We start from the raw sequence: 18,581 nt of genomic DNA, 5'->3' as shown, positions 1-18,581 counted from the left end.
AACTCCTGAGCTCAAACGATCCGCCCACCTCGGCCTCCCAGAGTGCTAGGATTACAGGCGTGAGCCACCGCGCCCGGCCAGTATTTTTAATTTTTTAAACTTTTGGCTGCATCTAGATGTTTGATTTTGTGTACTGATTTTAAAAAGCTTATTAACCTGAAATAAGAAAAAAAGCTTATTATACTTCTAACAACTTATGTGTGAATTCAATTGGCTTATCTGAGTACAAAATGTTATCTGTGACTAAAGGCAGTCTAATTTCTTCCTTTTCAATCCTAATGATTTATTTTTGTTGCAACTCTGTACTGACTAGGATCTCTAGCACAGTGTTAAGTGGCGGTAAGAGGCATCTTTAGCTGTTTCTCAATCTGAATGAAAAAAGTCAACATTTTCCCATTAAATTATGATGCTTTCTCTAGTTCTTGCTTTTAAATATTCCTTGTAAATATTTAAGACACATCGATTTCAGGCTTTTGAGAAACTCTGAGGCCGAGCACTCAGCCAAGACATACCTGGGATCCACAGACATGGTGAGAAAATGCTTGTTGCTTTAAGCTGCCAAATTTGGGAGTAATTTGTTGCACAGCAATAAATAATGCACAAGGGATATGTAATCCTCTGCTCAGAGCCCAAGCTCAGCTGGGTGCAGCACAGTGCAGCAGAAAGTGTATGGGTTTTTGAATCACATAAACTGAGAATTCCATTTCTACCATATACTAAGTTATTTAACATTACTCAGTCTCAGTTTCCTCACCTGCCAAATGCAGATGATTATACCCACCTCTTAGAGGCGCTGTGCTTACGTGAGATGAAGTGAAATTTTCAGTATGTCTGGCACAAGTACATAAACAGTTTCCTTCCTTCCTTTCTCTTTAAAAAGCCATCTGGCCCATCATGCCCTTTGTGTATGCTGATTATACTTCCTAGGTCACATCAGGATATATCATGTAGCAATGGCATAGAATACTTGTCATGGAAAATCTTGGAATTCAGGACATCTAGGTGCTAAACCATTGTACCACTGTCGCTTTATTTTTTGGGCAGGTACTAAAAACTGCCCATGCTTAATATCTGGATTCTTCACCTCCCCCCTTGTTAGGCCATTGTCGTGCATTACCGTGAGTCAGACATTTCACGTCAATAGCAGTTGAGCTGTGTAGAACCAATTTCACTGCCAATTCACAGGACTCCCTTCAAACTAAGCCTTTACATCTTTTGTTGTTGCTGCTGAAAGTGCAGATGTGATGTCGTCTCCTACTGCCCGCGCCTGCTGTGGATGTCAGCTGCAGCGTGGGAGGAGACCCGTGGGATAAGAGGGCAGCCCGGCAAGGCAGGATTTGGAGTTGGAGGATGGGGCTGGAACTCCAACTGTCTTACCTCTTACCTCTTAGCTATAGGTTTCTTGGCAAGTCATTTTGGTTTTTTTTCCCCCTTGTAAAATGGAAGTTAAGAATACCTCTCTGGCATCACTTTGCATTGTATTATTTGGGGAAGCATCTGGAAATTAGTAGGTATGCAATGCATTTTAAAAAGAGTATTTTTCATGCTAAGGGGTTGACTGGTGGGGTGGCTGGAAACTGATGTTTATTGCTACTCAAAGTGTGGTCCAGTGAGCAGAGCATTGGCATTGCCTAGGGATTGTCAGAAACTCAGAATCTTGAGCGCTATCCATCCCAGACCTGCTGAGTCAGAACCTGCATTTCCACACGATCCCCCATGATTCGGAGTCTGAGAGGATCTGGACTTCTGCATTTCTAACAAGCTCCACGCGAGTTGTAGCAACAGACGAGAAGCTGTGAAGAGGGGGGATGTTGATGACAGACTGACAGAGATGGCTCTGCAAAGGGTTGCTGCACCCGGGTAACAGTGACTTCCTCTTGGTGTGACATTAAGCTCTGATGAGGACTTGCTCTAGCACAGACAGGCCAAACCACTAATCTGAATAAATAAGCATCAATTTTATTGAATCATGAATAATTTAAGACTGGTACAATCATCAGCTTTATTCTCTATGACATGGGGCATGATGTCCAGCAGATCATTGGCAAATCCAAAAACCTCATGACAAATGAAAATTAAATAGGGAGGGTGGGAAGGAGGACGGGGAGGGAGGATGGAAACATACCGTACACAAAATACTCAATTCCTAGTTTTCTCTTTAAAAATGGCTAGAAAAAATTCATCAAAATGCAGCACTTTAATCAATTATTTACAATTTCTATGTTACAATGAAAAAATGTACATCTTATAGAACATATTTCATAAACCGCTCCACTGGAAACAACTAGATCAAAACAGCAAACCTTCCATGGAATATCCAAAAACTTGGATTATTTTTTCCTTTTGAAGTAGAATCGCCACAATCAAATTTGAATGCACAGAATTTTGAAGAATCAAATGATAAAATAACAAAGTCCCCAAGGTACAACAAAGGTCTAGGCAAGTCTTGTTCTTTGTCCCACCCCTCCCCCGACCAACCTGAAATTAAAAGGTATTCCCATCTCATTTATGGCCTGGATAATTCTTGGCAGTTTGGGAAGAAAACTTTTGGCTTCCATTGTTAACTCAACATAAATGTTGCATAGAATTTCATACATTTCTAAATCAGCCTAACTGTAGAAAAAGGCAAAATGGAAGCATTTCAGACAAAGCCCTAAGTGAGTACAAAGTCACTTTGTCAAATGTGAGTGACACTAACGTAAAACTATGACCAAAGTAAGAAACGTGCGTATTGGACAACCCTGCTTCCCGAAACTTTAGGAAGGGCACTGAGTTGTGAGTCGTACGAGGGCTACGCTACTGGAAATCACCGTTCACCAATCAGGCTGCACCAGGCACCGAGGCCTTGGTTCTGAGCCTGGACCCAGTGGGGGGGAAGTCTGTGGGAGCGGGGAGAGGAGAGGATGTCGAGGAAAAAATACAAAAGGTTTCAAACGATATTGGCAGGTGTCTACTCACAAGGTGACTGGGAAAACTGCCCACGAGGAGGAGTCAGTTTCACCTCCTCTCAAATTCACAGTACTAGAGTGTAAGGTCATTGCTGGGAGACAAGTTGACAAGGGCCACCCTTCAGTTGCTCAGAAGTCTCAGGGTTTGGCCCCCTGGTCACAGGCTAAATATATGGTTTAAAAATTTTATTAGAAACAAAAACAGAACAAGACACACTCACACCCAGATGACTGACGAAGGCTAAGCAGAATAGTCTGAGTCTACTGAGATGAAAGCAGGGATAGCGTTGAAAGGTTTTCCATTCACCAGTTAGTGGGACCCATCTCCCTCTGCCTTTTGAAGAGGAAGAACATGGTGTCATCCAACGTGAAGTGAGCAGTTTCGGGTCAAGCTCTTATGGTAAGAAAACAAGGGAAAAAAAAAAAAAAACCCAAGAGACAACCCTTCAGAAATAGAAATGCAAAAGATGGAATAAAACCCTGAAAAAACAGAGACACCCTGACTGTTTGAGGGGGGTCTGATAAAGATTCTCTTTATACAACAGAAATGAACAACTCAAAGATTTACCACATTTTTAAAGAAAATACCAGTATGTTGAAAGCACAGCAGACTGGGTTTGTATTAGGGCAAGTACCAGCGATGTTGTGCAGGCGAATAGGAACTTTTGCCTTTTCCTGCAGGAGAAAGATCATCGTCCAGTCTGGTTATTAGTTGGAGACTGATAAGAACCTAAAAATGGATTTTTTTTTTCCCTTTTCTTTTTCCCATGGTCACGCACCCAACACAGATGAGTCTCTTGGATGAGAAAAGTCACAGCAACTTGAGTTCTGCTAATGAGTAGATGACTTTTTAGCCCTGTTTGTTTCGATGGGGAAAACAAAAAAAAAAAAAGAAAGAAAAACTAACCTCAGGCAGGCACGACACTCATGTACATGAACACGGTTAGTACAAAACCAGTAAGGCATCACTTTGGGAAGGTCAGCACCGAAGAGGTCAGGCAAGGCTCGTCCAGACGGGGCTTCTGGGGGGGCGGGGGGTGGGGAGCAGCCACCCCACCCCCGCTGAGCTGCGTCACGTTGGTTCTGAGGAAAGTGCAAGTCTGTTGTGAGGTGACCTCATCACCCCACCTGGAGTTGGGGCTGGGATGCCTGAGGGGTGGACGTGTCTGCTCAACCCTCAAGGACGAGGAGGAAAGGCAAGGTCCACGGCTCACCGTGTCGAGGACACAAATACCCCCAGCCCCAGCAGTAGGAGGCGAGTGTGTAGGACCGTGAGGATGGACAACTAAAAACCAGAACGGAGCAGGACCAAACCAAAACTCAACTCCTGCGGTTCTTGCTTTCACCAAAGGATTGATTGTGACCGAGAGTGGAGAAGAAAAATCTTCCAATAAAAAAAAAAAAAAATCAATGCATCAGAAAGAGAGAAACTCAACCTCATTTTAAAGGGATAATCAGTTCTCCAAAGTAGAACAATTCTCACTATACACAGTGTTTGCAGAAAAAAAAAACCTGATTCATTTATATATAAGGAAAGAGATACATGCTGTTCTGCAATGATAGCCACATCTGCGCGCTCACATTCTCACTCCTTCACTCGCTCTCACGGATTCACTGGGGGCTGATGGACCTGAAGGGGTGTTCGAATTAGTACAGGCAAAATACCTCTCGGGTAAGGAGAGCACCATATAAAAAAACAATAAAGCACGATTTATTTTCTCCTAAGGTTTCCCTGTGTCGTAGCTCTGTAGTGTGTTGAGTAGGACCAAAGCCAGCGCCGTGGTTAGCACCAGTGCCCTCTGTGGCCGCGAGGGTGGGTTGGCGTGGCTGGGAGACCCAGGCCGGGGGTCTGTGTGAGGGGAGGCCGTGCTGTCTACATCTCCAATGTTGCTCCAGTCTCTTCTGTCTCTGGGCAGCTCGTGGCAGGATGCTGTTTGGTTTCAGAGCTTCATGTGGGTTCTATTTTTTTTTTTTTTGCTTTTCATTTCAACGGTGATGATCCTTTCCCGAGAAGTATCTTCAGTGTCTTAGGGAGGTCACAGCAACAAGGCAAAAACAATAATTAAAGTAAAACAGAAGGTAGTGCAGTTCTCACTGTGGGGAAGCGGTCCCCAGGCGGCCGGCCCGGGATGCCTGCACCCAGGTCGAGGCTGGAGGACGAGGGGTCTTGGTATTCCTGCAGCGCTAAGGCTGCGCCCGGGGGCTGGCTCAGGAAGTCATCTTCGGGGTGACGTGGAGGATGCAAGTGGAGGGGGCAGGGAGAAGAGGAGGAGGCAGGCTCTACGGCTGGGCCCCCGTCACAGAGTGGACTCCAAGGATGAATCCAGGATGTCATCGTGATGGCTGTTACTGTTGGAGTCGCTGTCGTAGCTCTGGGGGCTGGAGTAGTTGGCCGCCTCCTGCAGTCTCATCAGCATGTTCATCTGGGGGAAGAGTGAAGCAAGAGCAGCTCTCAGCCTACCTGGCCCCCACCCTGGCCTCTGAGAAGCTCGTGCCACCTCCTTCAGGCTCACCTGGGCTTGCAGCCCATCAGGGGGGCAAGGGACAAGAGCAAGGACCAGGCTTCCAGGGTTCAAACCCCGGCTCCTCCACTTACTAGCTGCGTGAACTTGGGACAAGTTACTTAACCTCTTTGTGCCTGTTTCTTTTTTTTTTTTTTGATCATATCTCACTGTAACCTTGATTTCCTGGGCTCAAGTGATCCTCCCACCTCAGCCTCCCGATGTGCTTCTTTCTTTATTGGTCAAACGTGGCTAATAGTACCTGTCCTACAATATTATGGTGTGGACTAAGTTAATATATGTAGAGCATGGAAAACTAAATAGAAAGCTCTCCATAAATGATATTTTTTTATTTGGGAGGGGCACACCTTACCCCAGCACAGGTCCCAGATTGAGTAAAGACACTGGCCAAGCATCCCGGCTCCTGGGACACGTGTATCAGCGCTGCTGGCAACAAAAGCACCCTCCTCCCCCGCTTCATTGAGCATCAAGCCCATCTGTACTCCTGGCTCTGGGGAGAGGTCGGGTTGGAGCCAGCTGGGCTCCAGCTCCTGCCAGAGCCGGAGCGGGGTGAGGGAGGTGAGGGAGAACACCAGTTACACGCAGAGTGTGGAGGGGCCTGGGCTACGATTCAGGGCCCGTTGGGCAAGTTCCCTAAAGGCTCTCAGCTATCAGTTCCCCATCTGTAGAACAGGGAGAACAGCAGCACCTATCTTACAGGGAATAAAATGACATAATGAGTATCATTAAATCCTTACAAGAGGGGCTGGCTTGGCACATAGTAAGTACTTAATAAATGTGATGTTATCATCATCTAACTTAACGAGAAGAGTCTAGAGACAGGGTTCTTTCCTGGTTTACATTCTGTTGGTTGTTTGCTTGGGAGTGGGGAAGGGGCACTAAAAATTACTTTTACTTATAACCATACATTGTATGCATTTTATATTTTACATAGCAAGGAAGTTAGGAAGATAGGGCCTCTCTGAGCTACAGCCAGGTGTGCTGCAGATGGGCATAGAATCCGGCCGCTTCCCGGCCAGCTGCCCCTCAGGCTGCCTTGCAGACCATCCAGATGAGCCAGGCCGCAGGAGCACCACCGTCTGGTGTCCATCTGCACAGCCACAGGCTGGGGAGAGATGGAGCTGAAGTACAACGGACAATTCGGCACCTGGGGTTATGTATTAATTCATCAAACATTCCCAGGATATCCACAGTATATGGTTCTAGAACAAAAACAAGTCAGTCCTATTCTCATGAAGGTCTCAAGCTCATGAGGGAGAGAGATTAACAAATACTAGAGCTAGTCAGACAGAACAGGACTCGGGAGAAATACCAAATATCTAGGGGTTGGAAGGAGAATTGTGGGTCACTGTTCCAAGAACCCTAGGTCTTACCTAAGCACCTCTGTGTCCAATCAGTGATACAAATATATATTGGCTAAGGAAAGACTGTCTAAGGACGGGCTAGCCATTCTTTTCTCTAGATACCCTAAATTCTATTTTTATGAAGTTAAGACCTCATGAGCTTGCCCCCACCAAAAATACCTCCATGACTGTAGCTTTCAGCAATGGTTAATGTTAGAAATGGCTGTTTAAAGCACGCTTCTTTCCTCGGTAAGACCACTGTTGTAAATACTGCACACTCGCACATGGCAACACAAACAATGAATCCTTTAAAAGAATAGTTCCTGCCAAAATCCTCTGCGGGATCACGGTTCTATCCCACTAATCAGCAGGATGGCAGACAACTCAAATCACCTAGTATTTTTTTAATCTAGTGAATCGATGAGCTGCTGGGGATAGAACAGTGAATCAGTTGTCTTTTAATCCTGCTACATCTCTTATGAATATTTTGTTTTGTTAGGTAATGTGAAAAATATTCTCTGTTGTGTTTTTCTTTTTGTCATAGCTGCCAAGGAAGCTTGAGGCTAAATTTAAGGCATGATAATAGTCATTTAACCATGGGAGATTTTGGTGTATTTGCTTCCTCCTCATGGCTTTTGATTTGTTAGGTCTAATTTGGTGGTACAACTAAGTATGGGTCTTCTATTGGTAGAGAGTATTATAGTTCATTAGAAATGCTCTTGTTTTTTTTTTTTTTTTTTTTTTTTTTTTTTTTTTTGTTGAGACAGAGTCTCACTTTGTTGCCCAGGCTAGAGTGAGTGCCGTGGCGTCAGCTTAGCTCACAGCAACCTCAAACTCCTGGGCTCAAGCGATCCTACTGCCTCAGCCTCCCGAGTAGCTGGGACTACAGGCATGCGCCACTATGCCCGGCTAATTTTTTCTATATAGATTTTTAGGTGTCCATATAATGTGTTTCTATTTTTAGTAGAGACGGGGTCTCGCTCAGGCTGGTCTCGAACTCCTGACCTTGAGCAATCCACCCGCCTCGGCCTCCCAGAGTGCTAGGATTACAGGCGTGAGCCACCGCGCCCGGCCAGAAATGCTCTTGTTACTGGCCCAGGTGCCAGTAACTTCTTAAAGGAGTTTGAGACCAGCCTGAGCAAGAGCAAGACCCCATCTCTACTAAATATAGAAAGATTAGCCAGATGTCATGGCATGTGCCTGTAGTCCTTGCTCCTTGGGAGGCTGAGGCAGGAGGATGACTTGAGCCCAGGAGTTTGAGGTTGCAGTGAGCTATGGTGACACCACTGCACTCTAGCTGGGGCGACAGAGTAAGACTCTGTCTCAAAAAAAAAAAAAAAAAAAAAGGAAGGCCTCTATTGATCTAGCAATGGCAGAGTAAATAAGCTTAAGCAGCATAAAGACTTCACTCATCTCACTGGCTGTGGGATCTGTGTTCAGGCTCCTCTGCCCTCCCTGAGTCCCTGTGTCCCTTCTGCCCTCAAACTGCTCCCTGCCTGTACTCCTCATCATTTGGCTTGGGCTTCTGGCCCTTAGCACTCTCTTCCTCTGCTCAGTTATTAGTGGGAGAGATCAAAGGAGCAGCGAAATACTTCATAAAGGTGGCATCACAAAGCAGAGGGCAAGGAATTGGGTAGAGACAATAGGTATAGGAACATTTAGAAGGAAAAATAAAATTCTTAACCTTTTACCTAATATCAGAAAAAATATCAGAGGGGTTAAAGGCGTTAATGAAAAACTAAAACGATGGAAGAAAATATTGACAAAAACGGCCCTAATCTTAGGGTGGATCCAGCCTTCCAAGGCAAGGCTGGGCTTAGTCACCTTTGTATTCCAAAAGTGCCTTGCATCACTCCCGATACACAGTAAGTGCCCAGTGAGTGGTGGGCTGCCCTGGGCGCTGAGACTCACCAGCGGGTCTCCTTCAGCGTCACTGGGGGGCACCTGCTTGCTTGTCGACCCCTCCCGAGGCACGGAGTAGCCATCGAAGCCGACGTCCTCAGGCCGCAGCTGCAGCAGGGGAGGCCACTCGTGCTGCTGTGGGCTGGCTGCCCATGGATAGGTGTCCATCACCCACTTGGCAGGATCCTCCCAGGGGGTACGCCTTCCATAGAGCTGAAAACAGGCAAAGAAGGAACAGTCCAAAAGTGGGCCAAGACCTCTCTTGCAGCCCCAATATTGGAGCTTTCTGAAAAAGTCCCCATACTCAGCATTATGTCTTCCCTGATGGAGTAATTCCATATCCGGAATGCTAGCCTAAGGAAGTCACCCAAGATGCAGACAGCTCAAGGGGCTAAGACCAAAGGCAGCAGGACCGAGTGGTCAAGAGCGCAGGCTTTGGAGTCAGGCTGATCTGACTTCACATCCCAGCTCTGCCACTGACTCCCCGTGTAACCCTAAACTCTGAGCCACAGTGATCCAATTTGAAAAATTGGCTCCAGGGAAAAACCAACCATCTGATTTGAAGCATTTGCCAATTTCCATGGTGTAAATACTCTCACCATGGCCAATTTCATATTATCACCATGATGTCACTGAATGTGGAGTTGGAAAGAGGCGCTCACAAGCCAGCTCTAGTACTCCATTGGGTGTATCCAGCCAAGAATACCTCCCACACAAACTGGGTGCTGGACATCAACACTGCACACAGAGCTCGCAAATGGCCCTGGCTCAATAAAACCCCATTTCTTGACGTGGCTCTCACTCTCAGAGCCTCTCCATAGACTCACTGGTCCCTTTCAAAAGAGCTGATTGCTAACAGAGGTTGCATGTTGGCAGTGGAATTATGAGAGCTTCTCCTCTGTCATGCATTTCTCAAAATTGTCCATGGTAACTAATTGGCTCTTCAAACAGTAAACTGTGTCATCACTTAATTTTATAATAAGACCAATACCACGCCTCCAGGCTCCTTTTCTTTCTTTCTTTTTTCCCCCTATATAACTGTGAGGCCAACCTCTTTTTCTTAAGCCTAGTACCCGATGATAAAATGATTTTAATGACCCTTACTGGGAACTTCAAGAAACATACACTGTCTTTAAAGAACAAAACCCGAGGCTGGGCCACTTCCCAACGTGAGGCTCTCCATGTTACGCAGCTATGTGTTGTCTTCTTATCTTTCCTCTTTAACATCTTACTGCTCACCGTGTGCCAGGCACCGTGACAAGTGCTTTACAAATGTCTTGTTTACCCACCACGTGACTCCAAGAGGAAGCGTTACTACTGTGACGTACAGATGAGGAGGGGCCCAGCGAGGAGAGGAGCCGGAATGGAAACCAAGGCTGTCCAATTCCACGGACCCCCAGTGTGCTCCGCGAGGCCCACATGGCAGCACGCGCTCACAGCCAGGGCAGTGTCACCTGTGGTTCTGAAAAGCACCCCCGTCTACAGGGGGCCTCAGGGTACGAAGACCGGATACCCCTGCACCACAATGCTGCAGTGGGCTCTGGGCTGCACACAAGCCTGGCTGCAGGCCCGTCTGCCTGCTCTCTCCAGCCTCCCAGGAACCCCACGGGGCAGAGGGGACTCCGAACAAGGTGCCGACAGCAGAACAGAGCAAGCTCTGAACCCACAAAATGACATCTTTCTGAGTGGAAGAAGCTGGGGCCCCCTAGGTCCATCCCCTCATTTCCCAGGTGGGGAAATCGAGGCCAGTTGTGAAAGGTGACAGAGCAGAGCCCGGCTTGAACCTGGACCTTGTCCAGGCCTTTCCCCTCTCCACGCCTCCAGGACTGACACCACTTTGAACTACTCTGGGCTCGAGCCACGGGACGCAGCCACATCTGAAGCAGCAAGACACAGACCAGGTTGTTCACCGGACGGCAGCATGTTGGCCTGTGCCGGGCTCGCTGTCCACTCTCTCACATTTGCCTGGGCCACCTCGGGCCTCCAGGTGTGATTTCTTTCAGGGACGCAGGCCACCGCCCCGTCCCAGCCGGGCCCATCTCTCTGCATGAGCGGCTGCCTCCTCCTCCACTCAAGACAGACACAGCCTCCTATGACTGCGCCGTTTTCCCAGATGCCAGCACCTCTCCCGTCTGGCGTGCCGGCCCGGTCTGTTGCTAAATCCTCCTTGGCCTGGGGCAGTAGTGAGTGTCAGGCCTGGGAATTCAGTCTGGCACTCCCAGTCCAGGCAGGAAGGGATCACAGGAAGGGACGCGTGTCTGTGTGCGTGTGTGTCAGGGCAAAAGAGAACACAGAAGCCAGGTATGGACAGCCAAAGAAGGCTGTTCCAGATTAGAAAAACTCCTGCAGTTTTTAGAAGCTTCTCCCTCCAAGAGCTTTCCCTATGGCACCGGGCTGCCCTTCCCAAGCCAGACTTCACATGAGGCTGACCCACCCCGACTCTGACAGCTACGGCTTCTGTCTCCACCCGCAGCCTAGAGGAAGAGACACTCGGGGCTGCAGAACCACAGGGCCCGAAACCCTCGCAGCTCGGCGAGTCCTTAGAGATTATCTGGCCCAGCAGTTTTCAAACATTTGCTCTTCATTCCTGACCCCATCTAAGTAGTTTGGGGAACTTTTAAGCTTCACAGAAACCAGCCTAAAAAAGCACTCTTTTAGTCCAAACCTGTCAGTTTGCAGGTGGGGAACCTGAAGCCCAGAGACGGGAGGCTCGCCCAGGGTCTCGGAGCAGGCTGGACAACCTGGCCAATGGCCCCGTGCTCACCCCCAGTCCCTTCCCGTTTCCTGCAGGCACCAGGCCTGCCCCTGGGCATGGAGGCCTCTGTGGACATTAGACACTTTGGCAAATGTTTCCGGTGACAACTCCCAAAGAGGAACAAGACTACGGACTGAGTCATAAGACAGATGCACGTTAGGCACATGCTAACATCATCTGCAAGAACAGAAAATATTTTTACAAGCCTCCCCACTTGCCACGGACGTGTTCAAGTCTGGGTGATGAACGGCTGGGTAAGCACCGTGGTGAGCCAAGGAAACATCACAAAGCTCCTCGGCTCCACTGCAGGGCCCTGAGGGCAGCAGCAGAGACAGACACGCACTTTCCCCAAGGCAGGGAAGGAAGAATGGGAACCGGACAACAGGGGGCCAAGACCTGGGCCACTGCGACCCTTCTGACTCTGCGGGATGCATGGGGCTTCTGGGAACACGTGTATATCACACGAGGACACGTCAAGGTACATATTCAGGAAGCTCCTCCAAGCACACGCACACACACAAATACTAATCCTAGGACATCAGTGCCTACGCTTGCAAAGCTAACTGACATCCACTAGAGGGCGACACCACACTTCCTCCAGGCACAGATGTGCCTGTCCAACGGGCTGCCTGATTGCAGCTGGTCTCCTCATGTGCCCACCAAATCCCAGCTCCCGGTGCATGGCAGCCCTGTCAGGTCCCCAGTCTAGGGACCCCACCTCTACTTGGCTTATAACCCTGGCTAAGCGATTACTTGCTCTGAACGGCAGTGTGCTCACTTCACGGCCACCTGCCAGGGTGAGGGCAGGAGCGGGTGACCCTGCACTGCACGGCCCAGCACGCAGTCGGCATGGGCTCAAAGGAACACCAAAGACAGTAGGGACTTTGAATTATTTTTTGAATGAAAAAATCCTTTTGTCAAAGGAAATCATAGGTAACCCCAACATATAAAACACTTCATTCCCTGAGCCACCTGAGGCTTCTCGGAGGAGTTACGTGGGTCCTCAGGCAGCCTGAAAATAACACAGGTAGCCGAGGAGCAATCCCGGGCTGCAACACTTGTGCCATCCTACCTGCCGAGTGTGCTCTGTGCTTGGTGAGGTGCAAGATGTCTGCAGGCCTTGGTTTCCTCCTCTGGGAGATACTCACTGGCCTGTTGCAACTAAATGAGATCCCGTGTGTCAGGCCCCTAGCACAGCGCCCGCCCGGCAACTAGCAGGCCCTCAATAAATGTCAGCCAACATTCCTTCAAACCCAGGGGCAGGAAGAACACAGCAGGCTTCCGAATGAATTAGCAGATTCGATGGGGTCTCCTGGGTCCATCGGGATGATGAGGGCACAGGGTTGGCGTGGGGTGGCTTGCTTTTGAGCCACTTGGTAGGATGTGGACTCTGGCTGCCTCCCTCTGCTGCTCCACACTTGTGAAAGACTGTCCTTTAAATGACCTGACGGCACAGGGAAGCAATGATCTTCCTGTCTCACACTGAACTGGTGAGTCTCATGAGACTGTAGCATGTCTCTGTCCCTGCCCCAGATGGGCTGTTCCAGGTCCTTTCAACCTGTGGCCTCACTTGCTTTTGGTGGGAAGGAGAGCCAATGCTTCTCTGTGATCAACTCCGTCTGCAAACGGTCCAGGATGAGAAAGGAAATCTCTTCCCATCCAGCGCACCCCATCTTCACAGCCATGCCCAGAAAGCTGCCTTCTAGGTTTAGGTCCAAAGGAGCAGGGCCTTGGCACTGCCAAATGTTGGTCACCACAAGGGGCCTCCTGACGTGCGGCTCAGGCTGGAGGCCGGACAGGCTTCCCCTCCAGGTTATAACTCCAGGGGAGGCCTTTATTCATTCAGCAGAGCCCGCGAGAGTTCTTCCAAGTGACTCTAAGATCACGCACCCCCGCCCCACCCCCGATCAGAAGATACAATTGGAGCAGAGGAAGCAAGCGGGAGGTGAAAGGCAAACAGTGCACCTCCTCTGCCTGCAATTCCTTCTGCTTCTCTCGAGAAGCTTGGGTTTCTCAGAGGTACTGGGCCTATCACAGTCCCTGGAAGCCACCAGTCGAGAACACAGGAGAGACAGACTGCAAGAATGCAGCGTGGGGGATGCTCCCACTGGCTCCCCCAAATAAGCAGGACTGGGTGGCTGTTTGTGGTACAACAGACCCATCTGATTAGAAACTAAATTACGGTCAGTTTATCCAGGCCTGCAACTTTATCTACCTAGGAAGATTCGACTGCAAAGATCTAATCATTCATACTTTCTTTAGAAAGCAACATTCAGTAAGAGCACTGCTAACTAATGATTTTGGGCCGGCCAAACACTGCCTGATCTCATACTTCCCTCTGCCATCACAATACACTTGTATTTCAACAAAGTGGTTTGAATTTGTAGCATCAATGCTCCAGCTCAATGACATACCAGTCACAAGAGGCGCAGTACCCTTCTTCCCAGGTTCTTTTTGTCCTGAATGCCCCTGAAGACCATTATAGGTAAAAAGCAGTTGACTATTCCCCAGGTCAGCCAAATATACAGAAATGACAAACACAGACCAAAGCAATTAAGTTGTACCGTCACACACGTGTATGTGGGTACACGCAGCTCCTGCACCCTCTGCAGGCCCACAACAGCATCTTGTATCTCCCACTGCCCAGGACAGAGGAGACAAAGCCGCCCTTGGAAACCTGGCTGCAGAACTGGTTCCTGGATTATTCAGCTGTGCATGATGCCTGCTAATTACTCTAATTACTCCCTGTGAGTGCTGAAAGCCTACGGAACTTCTCAGGCTGCCTCCAGGCACAATAAAACTGTCCCAAGCTCCAATTTAATGGTAAGCTCCTAGTTAAACCCTGGACTGAGTGAGAAGTAAAGAATTTGTGCTTTTTAACTGCTGCCAGGCAGGAGGGACTTGCAGCCCTGTGGGCCCCAAAGTCACCTGTGAGGGGTCCTGATGTCGGGGAGGGGGTACCATGGGACCTAAGGACTAAGAACCCAGAATTTGACCCAGAAGGCCTGGATTCAAATCCCAGATCTTTCGGTTTTCACTTCTATAATCTTAGGCACGTCATTTATTCTCTCTGAGCCTCAATTTTTCTCTCTTAAAAAATGGAGGTGACCAAAAAAAATCTCTGTCCAAGTCCCAGGACTAACCCAGAGCTTGAACCAAATAGCAGATAGGAGAACACTTTGTAAACTGTGAAGTTCTTCACAGATATATGGTTCTACTTCTTGTGCACTCACTATGCTGAGCACTTTATGGCCATAATGTCATTTAATCCTTGCAACAACTCTTTGCGGAGAACATCAATGTTGCACGGAGACACAGAGAGGCTAAGCGACTTGCCTGGGGTCACACAGCTGATAAGCAGCAGAGCCAGGATTTGCAGCCAAGTGTTCCTACACTGAGCTAGACTGATGATCTGGCAGGTGAGGGACTGTCACCTCATGTCAGATTCCTGAAGGAGGAGATAAAGACTACTCATCTGGTCCCTGGAACAGCCCCCCTCAACTCTGAGGAAGCCAGCAGGTGCCTCTCACCTGGAGTCCTTCTCTGACAGCTTCTAGGAGATAGGGGATAATGGAGTAGTTCCACAAGTCAGTGAACCACACTCTCGAGCCATCCACGTCGATGGGGCATGACAGGAAGAGCCGGGGGCCTGAGGAACACAATGAAAACACGTTAGAGCCGAAGCCATGGTCCGAGCACCCCCAAGGGAAGGGTGTTCTGAGCAATGGCAGGCAGAGGGCAGACTGTACCTGCAAAGCGCTGTCCTGGCTGGGGCCCCGAGGACAGCCCTCTGGGAAGCGAGCGCTCCAGAAGCATCCCCTCCCCGCCAGCCCGCCCTCTCCCACCTGGCCCCCCACCTACCGATGGTGACGTCCGAGGAGCTGTGAGCCTCCAGGAAGCGGTTGAGGTGATGCCAGACCTTGGGAATCCAGTCGATGATTTTCACCAGCTCCACGTTCCGCACCCGCCCGCTGATCTCCGTTTCCATGAGCTTCCTCCTCAGGAACCGGCCCAGGAAACCCTTCACGGGCTCCGTGTGGTTGGCACAAAGCACCCACCTGGGGGAAGTCAGAAATGCCTTTCAAGATGCTGATGGAGGCCGGGCGCGGTGGCTCACGCCTGTAATCCTAGCACTCTGGGAGGCCGAGGCAGGCAGATTGTTTGAGCTCAGGAGTTCGAGACCAGCCTGAGCAAGCGCGAGACCCCATTTCTACTAAAAATAGAAAGAAATTATATGGACAGCTAAAAATATATATAGAAAAAATTAGCCGGGTACGGTGGCACATGCCTGTAGTCCCAGCTACCCAGGAGGCTGAGGCAGAAGGGTTGCTTGAGCCCAGGAGTTTGAGGTTGCTGTGAGCTAGGCTGACGCCACGGCACTCTAGCCCAGGCAACAGAGTGAGACTCTGTCTAAAAAAAAAAAAAGATGCTGATGGAGATTTCTAACCTCAAGAACCAAAGCACGTTAGAAACGGAAGTTGTGTATGCTAATACAAAAATAGGACTCACTGTGTGCCAAACACTGTTCTAAACATCGTCCATATGTATTAACTCACAATCCCTCATGGTAACCCTATGATGTGGATGGTACCACCATCCCCATTTTACAGATAGAAATGCTGAGGCACAGACAGGTTATGGAAATTGTCAAGGATCGAACAGCTAGTTCACAGACAAGCTAAGATCAGAACCAAGACAGTCTGGCTCGAGGCTGAGCTCTAACCACTGGGATAAACTGCCCCCTGTGCTTAGTGCCAGGCTTGTGCTATGGAGCCACGACAATGACTCAGACACAGTCCTGTTCCCCAGGAGCTCACAGGCTAGTGGACGAGGCAGACAAGCAAAGGGACAGATGAGATGACGAAGCCCATGGCGATCAGGCAAGGCTCCTCAGAGGAGGGGACGTTTAGGCTGACACTGGGAGGCTGACGGGTAGGTACGGAAAGGCAGGAGCAGGTGCTGGGGTGGGGGTGGAGTGCAGGCTGCAGCCTTTGCGAAGGTGTGGGAAACAGCATGGGCATGTGGGGAAACTGCCAGAAGTTCAGTGTAACTGAAGTTTAGACTTGACCTGCCAGCCCAAGGAGGGTGCATTTCATTCTGCAGGCAGCGGGGAGCCACTGAAGGACTTGAAGCACGAGAGTTCAGTGGTCAGATGTGTATGCTAGAATGCACACGCCGGCTGCCACGGTGCAGCAGATGGCCTGGCGTACTGGTTAGAAGACAATGGCAATGGTACAGTGGTGATGATGCGGCAGTGATGGGGGAAGCGGAGGAGGGCGGGGCTTAAAGGGTATTTACAGGACAGCATGGACAAGACCAGGACATCCTGAATGCAGAGGTGAGGCACGCTCTCAGTGCGCTGGAGGAGTCGACATTCTTTGACAATGACATGCAGGTCCACTTTCAATAGATCCCCCTAAGAGATGCCTGTGCAGTGGCCAGTGAAAGTGAGCTCGGGGTCCCAGCCAGGAGAGAGACCAGGCCGGAGAGCTGGAGTCAGCTGAGATTCAGGGCAGGGCAAAGGGTGTCTGGCGATGCCAAGGCACGCAGCCACGCAACCTCAGCTGAGCAGTCCTCCCTCTGCCCTGGCTGCGAGAGGGCACCGGTATGGTGCTGCAGCAGGGAGGGGAAGACACGCTCACATTCACTGGAGACAGACGGACATGCGGTTGGTAACGGGCAGGGGCAGCAAGGGTGCCCACAGCCCCTGTCCAGAGCCGCCTCCCTGACACTGCCAGAGCAGGGCTCCGAGTCAGAGACCTGGGTTCAAATTTCAGCTCTGCCACCAACCTCACAAAGTCACTTAAGTCCCCGAGCCTCAGTTTCCCCATTTGTAAACTGAGAATGCTAAATGTAATTCCTTGAGGCTGAAGTGAGGATTAAATGAGTTAGGCTGGGAAAAAATACTTAAAACAATACCTAGCACAGAACACACACTTAACACAGGCTTTTCTATCCTCCCTTTCTTGCTTTCCTTCTTGGGGATGCCACATGCAATTGGAGAAGGGAAGGAAAAACTTACCTGAAGTTATGATGAAGCTGCAGGTTGGGGGTAGAAGAGGTAGCCTGGTTCATTGTGCCGATTATGTAAGGGCTGTGGGGGAATAAAGGAAAAGAAGGCTTGTGAGCCCAGGGCGAGCCAGAGAACAAGGTGCTCACAGAGGCCTGTGGTGTCTGCGTGTCTAGGCAAGTGGATGCTCGCAGCCTCCCCTGCCCCCCGGTGTGCGTGCACAGCTCCCCGTCGGGGGTGGCACACTCTCCAGGGGCTGTGAGGTCCGGGCCTGGCCTTTACCATTTATGGTACTTGCAGTTGAGCAGCCCATTGAAGATCTCGCCCAGAGAGCTGACGTGGTGCAGGTTGTCCAAGATGATAACCAGGGGCATGTCCACAGCGTTGTTCTCACTGTTGCACTGATCGGCAAGGTTGGACAGGTACTGGCGCAGTTCCTGCAGAAAGCAGGGAGCAGAAGTTGGTGAATGCACCCAGGGAAGACTCACCTGTTCAGGGCCTTTGCTTCGCCCAGGCCAGCGAAGGCAGAAAGGCCCTTCAAGATGCCGTGCTATGAACACGTTCTGTGTGCCTGCCTGTTACAGGGCATCGGCTTAGTGCTCGGGGGATGTGGCGTGGGCGGGGGATGAGTAAGGCCTGGTCCTGCCTGCCGGCATTCACCGGAGGACTGAAAACCTTGAGCCCCGGGCAAGAGCACAGCACTGTGGAGTCACACAGGCATGCTTTATACCACTTCTCGAGAAATGTCACTTTTCTTGATATTTCTTATTATGCCAGCCTCCCAGTAGGCTCCTGAAGGCAGGTGTCTTATACATTTCGGTCCCTCTGTGGCACCTGCCTGACAGCCGTGTGCACAGATGCCTTCGATTGATCAGAGCAGCAGAGGAGCCGGCCCCACGCCTGCCGATCAGTGCCGTGGCAGACACAACGAGCAGCGCAGGGGACACGAGTCTGTATGCACCGGGGACCTGGGAAGGTCTTGTTGAAAGGGAAGGCTTTGAATTTAACCTTGAAGAATGGGTGGGGCACTGGCTCAGCTGGCACCAGAGCCCAGCCCAGAGTGCTGGGGTGAGGGACACATGCCAAAAGAGGAAGAGGAAG

At 49.8% G+C, this 18,581-nt stretch overlaps 1 protein-coding gene across 5 annotated transcripts in view; it reads right to left on the bottom strand.

The window, feature by feature from the left end:
- Window positions 1-1,937: 1,937 nt before the first annotated feature.
- The window catches only part of NAV2 (neuron navigator 2), a 691,715-nt gene continuing 675,071 nt past the window's right edge, over window positions 1,938-18,581 (bottom strand). For 4 of the 5 annotated variants that reach the window (XM_069471196.1, XM_069471194.1, XM_069471195.1 and 1 more), the window contains 6 exons: window positions 17,763-17,917; window positions 17,493-17,564; window positions 15,332-15,528; window positions 15,001-15,119; window positions 8,725-8,928; window positions 1,938-5,371 (listed from right to left, as the gene is read on the bottom strand). In XM_069471196.1, coding sequence (XP_069327297.1) covers window positions 5,246-5,371; window positions 8,725-8,928; window positions 15,001-15,119; window positions 15,332-15,528; window positions 17,493-17,564; window positions 17,763-17,917 — 873 coding nt within the window. In that variant the 3' untranslated portion in view covers window positions 1,938-5,245. The remainder of the gene's footprint in view (window positions 5,372-8,724; window positions 8,929-15,000; window positions 15,120-15,331; window positions 15,529-17,492; window positions 17,565-17,762; window positions 17,918-18,581) is intronic. The other variant, XM_069471197.1, reaches the window with a different exon arrangement.

This window comes from Eulemur rufifrons, chromosome 6 (genome assembly GCF_041146395.1).
Source record: "Eulemur rufifrons isolate Redbay chromosome 6, OSU_ERuf_1, whole genome shotgun sequence".
Taxonomy (NCBI): Eukaryota; Metazoa; Chordata; class Mammalia; order Primates; family Lemuridae; genus Eulemur; species Eulemur rufifrons.
This window is presented reverse-complemented; position numbering and strand designations above follow the sequence as displayed.